Source organism: Miniopterus schreibersii, assembly GCF_964146895.1.
Source record: "Miniopterus schreibersii genome assembly, chromosome: 3".
NCBI classification, from domain to species: domain Eukaryota; kingdom Metazoa; phylum Chordata; class Mammalia; order Chiroptera; family Miniopteridae; genus Miniopterus; species Miniopterus schreibersii.
This window is the reverse complement of record NC_138103.1, coordinates 10,609,020-10,617,098: the sequence shown is the minus strand read 5'-3', so window position 1 is coordinate 10,617,098 and position 8,079 is coordinate 10,609,020. Positions and strand designations below refer to the sequence as shown.

The following is an 8,079-nucleotide window of genomic DNA, read 5'->3' as shown; positions in this document are numbered from 1 at the left end:
CATGGTGATAAAGGCCATAGTCAGTGGCCTGGAGAAGAGCCAGGCCAGAGCCACATGGCTGCTCACCCAGGGCTGGGACTGGAACAGTGTCCTTGGGTGATAGCCATGCTCAGCACCCCCTAGAAGAGAGCCTCCACCCCCTTCACCCTTCATCGCCAGTGCATCAGTGGCCACACAGAAGCTACCTGCATTTCCCACCACACACAAGCGCCTCACAGTGCCCTCTGCAGACCTGAGTACAACCAACCCCACAGGAGCAATCTGGAAACTGGGATGCCACATTAATGATACTGAAAATACCTATTCTTAAGCAAAACCCATAATACTAGGTGACACTTTAGTTCTGACTGTTTGACAAGTACTGCTTTGAGCTCTTTACAAGTGTTATCACCCTGCCCTATGTGATAGGAACTATTACCTTTTACAGAAGGGGAACCTGAGGCACAGACTAATTAAGAGACTTGCCCAAGATGGCCAAGTGTGAATGTGGCAGAGCCAGCATTCCAGCTCCAACTGCTTCACTTAACCAGGAGGTCACTAACCAATTAGAAATCTTTTCTTATTTTTTTTCCCTTTTTTGTGTTAGTACTCACCCGAGGATATTTTTTCCATTGATTTTTAGAGAGAGTAGAAGGGAGGGGGGAGGGGAGAAAGAAGGGAGAGAAACTTAAATATGAGAGAGAGACAGCAATTGGTTGCCTCCTGCATGTGTCCCAACCGAGGCGAGGGATCAAACCTGCAACCTGGATGTGTGCCCTTCCGTGTGTGGGCCGACGCTCTAACCACTGAACAACGCCAACCAGGGCCCAATTAGAAATCTTAGAGATGAAAAACTGACATAAAAGTAGTTGGGTTCAAAAGTAAATAAGACCAAGCTGGGGAAACCTCCAAAGGGCAGTTGGTTATACAATGTGGCTCTGGAAGCTGCATGATACACCTGATAGGGGTCCCAGGAGCAGAAGGTAGTGAGAAGGGGACATTTGGAGAAATCATGACTGTTTTTCCCAAGCACTGAAGAAATATAAAAATACAGACAAGCACTAAGGATAATTTTTTAAAGCTACATGTAGACACAACTTAGAACAAAATTATTACCAAAATGACAACCTACAAAGGAATGCAAATTGTACTGTTATCACTGCTCTTATCAGTAGTATAAGATCCTAAAAAGTAAGAGAAATACCTTTAAAGTTTTAAGGAAAGTGACATTTATATACCCAGTAAAACTATCTATCAAGATCATGGGAATAATATAAAGACTCAAAGTTTATATCCACTGACTGATGCAAGAACTACTAAAGATACAATCCCACAAGAAATAGTTGTTACTCCTGCTGTTATAAAAGGGATAAAAGATGGGATCTCCCCAGCACTTCAGAGAGCCTGCTCTGAGCAATCCAGTTCCAGACCAGTGTGACGTGTGATGAGGGGCTGGTGGACCTGGAACCCCAGAACACAGAGGTCAGCCTGGCCTCCACCTCCCTGCCCTTTCCTAGATTCTGGGTCCTGGTGCCCTTCAGAGCCCAGCCTCCGCCACCAGGAGGGGCAGGGGCAGGAATGAGTCCAAGAGTGTCTGGGCCACAGTAAACTCATTTACAGTCTTTATTGTAAAGAAGTTGCAGTTGGAACACGGGACACTGAAAATACACAATCACAGATTGTTCTTTCAGAAGAGGGAGAGATCCTTATATACAAAAATTGTAAACATGTTCACTGAAATATCCAAACATAATTGATCTATGCTACAATGTACAGGGTTGTCACTCAACTGCAACTCCAGAGGCATCTGTCTGTAAGAATGAAATGTGGCAACTGCATCTGGTATAATGTGAAAAGCCAGCTTCGAGCAATGCTTGAGTAGTCAGCTATGCAGAGGGACCCCAACCTTGAAATGGACCTTAATATGGGGTGCAGGGTGGAGAGTTGAAGGACTGGCCCAGGAAGCCAAGGTAAAAGGGTTTGTACGGAACGCTGTCTCCAGGGCACCATGGGCAGATAAAGCTTCTGTCCTCTCAAGGGGCTTGTATTGCCAGGCACGAAGGTGTCTCAAGCCTCCCTTGGGTAAAGTCTTACTGAAGAGCTGGGAGAGGGCTGGTGCCCAAGCCAACAGTCATGTTGTGCCTTCTTGGCCAAAACAACTCGCATCCAGGCAGAGGCCTGGGCCAAGGCATGGAAGGGTTGGATGGAGAAGGGGCCACAGAGAGAGGGGCTGCTTGTGGGAAACTACCAGGTGAAACTTGAAAACTTGACCACAATCACAACATCAACAGGGCCAGGCTACTCTAGCGAGCAGGTGAGAGGAAATGGAGGCTCCAGACAGAGCACATGGCCCTACAGGGTGAACCAACATGACAGGAACAAGGACTGTCACTACCCACGGGGACATGGGAAGGGGACAGTGGCCGAGCTCCCCGGGTCATGGCAGTATTCCTGCCCCCAGTCTGGGGCAGGCCCTGCACCTGGCTATGGAGGGCAGCTGGATCCCTGATGCCAGAGTGGGTAGGTGAGCCCTGGGCTGGCTGCCTCATGAGGGGAATGGCCCCTGCCCAGGCTGGTCCACTGGAGGCTGGAGGACACATGTCCAGGGCTGTGCTGTCCCCTCCTCAAGACCTCAGGCCTGGGGCTGGGGATTAAAGGTACTGGGCGGACTTGGGGAATACAGCCCAGACACCCTGGGGGCCACCCTCTCTTGGCCCCAGACGGCCCACAGTGGCCGCCCCTCCATCCCGGGAGTTGGGCCAGGAGGACCTGAGGGGGGTCCCAGGAGGCCTTGGGCCCTGCATTGGTGGGGCAGCCTTCCAGCCCCGCTCTGGGCCTGCCAGCCACTAGTAGGCGGGCACCTGGTATCCTTTGGGGCTGGTGTCCAGGGTCTCGGTGAAGGGCGGGCTCTGGTAGGTCTCGGTGCCCTCTACACCGCTGCCCACTGGGTAGCCGGGGTAGTCCTGGCCCGCCCCGGTGCCCAGCTGTTCGGTGGCAAAGAGCGACATGTCGGTGCCTAGGCGGAACCGCTGGAGGGCCTTCACGGTGAGCGCCACCTGAAGAGGAGCCCGGCGTCAGCGGGAGCAGACACCGGCCCGGCCCGGCCCGGCCCGCACCGCCCGCAGGCCGCACTCACCCAGCTGAGGATGGAGAAGAAGCTGAAAGCGATGGCCGCGCGCGCCGCGTCGCCCGCCTGCGCGGTGGCCGGCCCGGGCGCCGTGCGCTGCCACTGGTTGGTGAGGAAGCAGAAGCCGACGAACCACAAGAAAGACCAGAGCCCTGCGGGCCGGCGGGCGCGTTAGGGGAGCCCCGCTGCAGAGCCCCGCTTAGCCACTCTGGGAACCCGCGTCCGGAGGCGCCGAAGCCCCGCCCAGAGCCCCGACGCCCTCCGGCGGCCCCGCCCCAGCCCGGCGCCCCCGCCCCCGCCAGCCTCTCCCGGTCGGGTCGCGCCCACCTGAGAAGCCCAGGTCCAGCAGCACCGCGCGGCGGCGGTCGCGGACGCTGCTGATCTGCTGGAAGCGGACGTCGAGCAGCAGGAACGCGGCGCAGGCGAGGAAGGCTCCGAGGCCGAGCGCGACGCCGAAGCGACAGGCGCCTGCGTTCCCGTTGAAGACGCAGCGCAGCTCCGGGCCGTCGTCGGAGTTCACGTAGCCCTCGTTGACGATGGGCCCGAAGACGGCGATGGAGAACACCTGCGGGCGGGGCGCTGCTCAGGGCCGGCGCGGGGCTAGGTCGCCGCGGCTCACCACGAGCGGCCACGCCTTGGGTCTGTCCCCGCGTTCCCTCGCGGCACAGGGCGCGTCTCGGTGGGGTCTTCCAGTACCTTTCCCTTAGTACCTCCCTCAGGTATCTACTAACTGTGGACCACGTGCACCGTTCAGGGAGCATCTCCTATGCCCAGGCACCGTGCTTAAAACTGCTACTTTATATGCGTTCACTCATAGGATCTTCCCAGGAAACCACGAAGGTGCCATTCACTGTTCTTACTCCCTTTACAGTGAGGAAATTAGGGCTCCAGCAGGTGAAGTGATTTGTCTGAGGTCGCACTGCTGATAAGAGCAGGGGCTGATATTCGAGCTGGGTCTTCTGCACTGCGTGGGGGCCCGTAGTGTCTCCTCAGGGCCCACTCCAGAGTGTGATTCCAGGCTGGAGCCGGTGGTGCTGGGGCAGGTAGGTGTGGAGCCAGGAGAGAGAGGCCGGGGTGTGGGGAGCACAGCAGAGGGACAGCTGCACAGAACTGTGGGCCAGGCCCTGTGTGGAACCTGCCCTCAGCTTTTAGAAGCTGTCTGGCCCTGTTTCCTAACATGTCATATGTAGTAACAGGCTCAGCTCATGGGGGGTTAGGGACAGAGAAATAATGCCCACCCAGCATCCTCCACTTGGTGGGCACTCAGGGATGATGACCCCACATGACTGTGTTTGGGATCAAAAGGGGAAAGGACTGACCTTTGGGGTTCAGTTAAACATCAGCACTCTGCCGGGCCGGCTTGGCTCAGCGGTTGAGCATCGACCTATGATCCAAAAGATCGAGGTTCGATTCCCAGTCAGGGCACATGCTGGGGTTTCGGGCTCGATCCCCAGCAGGAGGCAGCTGATCAATGACTCTCTCATCAATGTTTCTATCTCTCTCTCCCTCTCCCTTCGTCTCTGAAATCAATAAAATATATATATATTTAAAAACAAAAAAAACACCCCATCAGTACTCTATCCTCATGAGAGCTGGAAGGCAGGTAGGAGGTGGACCATGATCATTTTATTTTACTTTATCTTAAAATTCTAGACCATGGTCCTCTTAAGCCAGATGCTGCTCTTTTAGCTCTGGACAGGCCTGTTTCTTAAAAGAGACCTCCAGTTTCAACTTCATTTATCTCCTTTCCCACCCCAGTTCCCAGAGATCTAGTCAAAAGGGAAACCGAGGTGCAGGATTTGGACTCACCCCCAGAGTGGTCCATAAGTCGAACCAGAGCTGGGACCTGCAGGTAGGGTTCCTACATCCTGGTCTGGCCAGAGTCACTCCACCCGGGAGGTGGAGGCCCCCTGCCACACACTGGGCACCGCCCTACTCAAGACCCAGCGAGTAGGTGCAGCCGTTACTAGCTGGACAAAACCCAGAACTCGGCACCTCACCTCGCATCTCTCCTACCTGAAGGAGTGGAAGGGGGAGCAGGAATGCCCCAGTAAGCTAGGCTGCCCCTAAAATCTGCCCTTCCCTCACCACCTCCAGTCAGCCCTCCCAAAGCAGAGCCCCATCCGGCTGCCCCACCCAGAAGGATCCCTGAGCAACATCCCCCCCAACTCACAGTTGCAACTGTGGGGCCTGGGAAGGGCCAGCTCCCTTCGAAGGAGCCGGGAGGATGCATGTGCGGGAGCAGCAGAGGGAGGCTCTGCCGGATCCTCTCGGCTCCCGTAGCCCCCTCCTCGGGCTGAGGCTGAGCGCCCGAGCCCCTCGGCGAATCCCGTCCCCACCCCTGTGCCTGCCTCCAGGTCAGGAGAGCTGGAAAATCGGAGCGAGGGCTGAGGAAGGGGACTGTTAAACCTAAGGAGGAGTTGGGGGTGTAGGACGGCGGGAGGTGACCCCTCAAGGTCCTAGGCTGTAGTCTCCGGCCCCTCCCCCGCCCGCAGGTGGGCGCGCCCAGCCCGGTGACGTCACCCCAACCTGAGGCCGGCGGGGGAGGGGTAGGCGAGCAAGAGGATGGGGGCGAGGGGCAGGGTAGGATCAGGTACCGGGACAGCGGCCACTCACCCATGACACGACCCGCAGCAGGGTCTGGGGCCGCCGCGCGAAGCTCACGGGGTCCAGGGCGGCCCCCGCCCGGCCCGCACCAAACGAAGCTCCTTCCATGGCCGGCCCCAACGGGCCTCGCGCCCTTGGCGTCCTCTGTCTGTCCGTTCGTCCAGCCGGCCGCGCCCGAGACAGCCCGGGGCTCCTGTGGAAGCTGCTGGAGCAGCCGCTGCCTCTGCCGCCTCCCGGGAGCGCGCGCTGGCCGCCGGCGGGGGCGCGCGAGGCGGGGCCGAGCCCGCACCCCCTCACTGGTCCACGCACCGGGCTGGAGCCCTCGGGTCTCTCCGCCCCGCCCTCCTTCCACCCCCAACCCTCAGCTGCATGTCCCGGGTCCGAGATGGATTCGCCAGATCGGGGTCATGATCAGGGGCAAGGCCCCTCACCACCCCTCACAAGGAGTCAGCAGTGCAGGCGGACACTGCCAGGCGGATGGACAGAGGGGACCTGACCCGGCTCCTCTGAGCAGGGCCCTTTCATGAGTGTAACTGAGGCCCAATGGCTCCAGTGTCTTCCCCGCAGCCCTCAGGAAATAAGAACAGGGTTTTCATGGCCCTGGTCCCCTGCAAGCCAGAGATCGGTCACTAGTGCCTTTCCCCCCATGACCTCCCCACTGCACCCTAGCTTCTCCTTTAGAGGGTTCTAGACACCCTGACAGGGAGAGAGAATGGCCTCTGTCCCCAGGGGCACTTGTCCAGGTGGGCAAAGCCCACAGGCCAGTATGGGTGGGAGTTGGGGCATCTCTGTTCCTTTCCTGTGGGTGGCCAGGTGTCATTCCAAGGGTGCTCTGAGCCTTCCACACTCCTGGGTTAACTGGACTGACCTGTGGCTGACATATTTAGTTTGGGGCCAAGGAATGGGGAGAAGCATCAGAGCTGGAAGCTTGGCTGAACTGGGGCTTCCCAGCCCCCTGCCACTGCTGGGTCTTTTCCACAGACCCCCTGGCCCCTAGTTAGTGTCCCTTCCTTCAGGTTCATTCCAACTCAGCCCAGCAGAAGTTCAGATGACTCCTGTGTTTCTATCTAGGGCACTGATAAGTCTGCATTTATTGAGCATTTACAGTGGAAAGTAGTTCACAATGACCCGTGGATAGGAACTATTATCACACCCCTTTCTCAGATGGTAAACAGGCAGGCCGGTTGAGTTCCTGGGTCATACGAAGTGAAGAACTGGGACTCAACTCCAGGTCCCTGCCGTGGCATCTGTGTGGACAGAGGGTGGTGCCTGGCCCGGCCCCCTGGGGAACCCGTTCCAGGGCAGATGTGGCCAGAGGTTTTGTCCACCAGTCTTGTCAAGTGCATTACACTGTGCATCCAGTCCTACCAGCTCTCATCTGTCAGCTACTGTTCCGTCTTGGTCTCATACATCAGCCATTTGTCCCTTAATCATTTGCATTAGCACCCAAACATGCTATACTTTCTTCTATCTTAACAAACATCAATTATTGACCCCATTTTCCCTCCAGCTGTCCTATGTCACTGCTCCCTTTAGTCCCAGGGGCAATTGAGACACTGAGGTCCCCACCCTCCTAGAAAGGCTTCTAGGTGTCACCTTCTCATGTTCTTACTTCATAGGCCTTTCTTTGTCACCCCTTTCAGCTTCCTTCCTTTCGTCCAACCTGTGGCTCTTAAGAGCCCCAGAACATGATCATGGCTCTTCTCTATTGGACTAGAACTTTCCCTTGAACTAGAGTCCCATTTGTCTTAGCCTGGTTGCCCTGGAAAACAGTCTGCAGCAAAGTTTAAGTTTTATTGGGGGGTGAAACTTCAGGGAAGCCAGAGTTAGGGAAGAAGGGAAGTGGAGCAAGGAGAAAGCGCAAATATAAGGCAGTATGTTCCTGAGCTGACCACAGTGGCTCACAGGCTACTCAGGAGAGGCCAGAGAGATGTGTGGTGGGGACAGTCCACCTAGGGGAGTTAGAGCAACTTATCTGCTGGCTGCTCCCTGCCTATTTCTTTGTGTCACCTGGCCCCTTGGGGTAGCATGTTGTGGAAGCCTGCACCCCTGTGAGAACAAGACAGGTGAAGGTGCTGAGCAGGCTATGACAAAGGCTGGCCCTTTGCCTAGGGAGAGAGGTGACCAGAGCTTTATGACTACAGGGATGGGGCATACTGTTGCTGTATTCTGGCTGGGAGCCAAGGCCTGGGAACAGGTGTGGATGAGATAAGAAAGAAAGCCTCAAAAGCTGGGTCCAGTTCACCCCCCAAACCTGCTCCACTCACAGTCTCCTCCATCTCACTGATACACAGAGCAACTCCATCTTTCCAGCTTCTTGGGCCAGAACCCCAGTCACCTTTGACTCTTCCTCTGACTGTACCTCC

At 56.6% G+C, this 8,079-nt stretch overlaps 1 protein-coding gene across 1 annotated transcript; it reads right to left on the bottom strand.

The window, feature by feature from the left end:
- Positions 1–1,588: 1,588 nt before the first annotated feature.
- On the bottom strand, positions 1,589–6,005 carry SYNGR3 (synaptogyrin 3). The gene is made up of 4 exons (XM_081132319.1): positions 5,723–6,005; positions 3,434–3,671; positions 3,116–3,258; positions 1,589–3,035 (listed from the first exon to the last, which is right to left on the bottom strand). The coding sequence occupies exons 1-4, from the start codon at positions 5,819–5,821 to the stop codon at positions 2,826–2,828; spliced, it is 690 nt and encodes a 229-aa protein (XP_080988445.1). The 5' UTR covers positions 5,822–6,005; the 3' UTR covers positions 1,589–2,825.
- Positions 6,006–8,079: the final 2,074 nt, after the last annotated feature.

Coding starts and splice junctions, on each gene's coding strand:
- SYNGR3 (XM_081132319.1), bottom strand. CDS start 5,821: ATGGAAGGAGCTTCGTTTGGTGCGGGCCGGGCGGGGGCCGCCCTGGAC. Junction 3,672..5,722: donor TGCTGCGGGTCGTGTCATGG/GTGAGTGGCCGC, acceptor CCCCGCCCGCAG/GTGTTCTCCATCGCCGTCTT. Junction 3,036..3,115: donor TCTTCTCCATCCTCAGCTGG/GTGAGTGCGGCC, acceptor GCTCCTCTTCAG/GTGGCGCTCACCGTGAAGGC.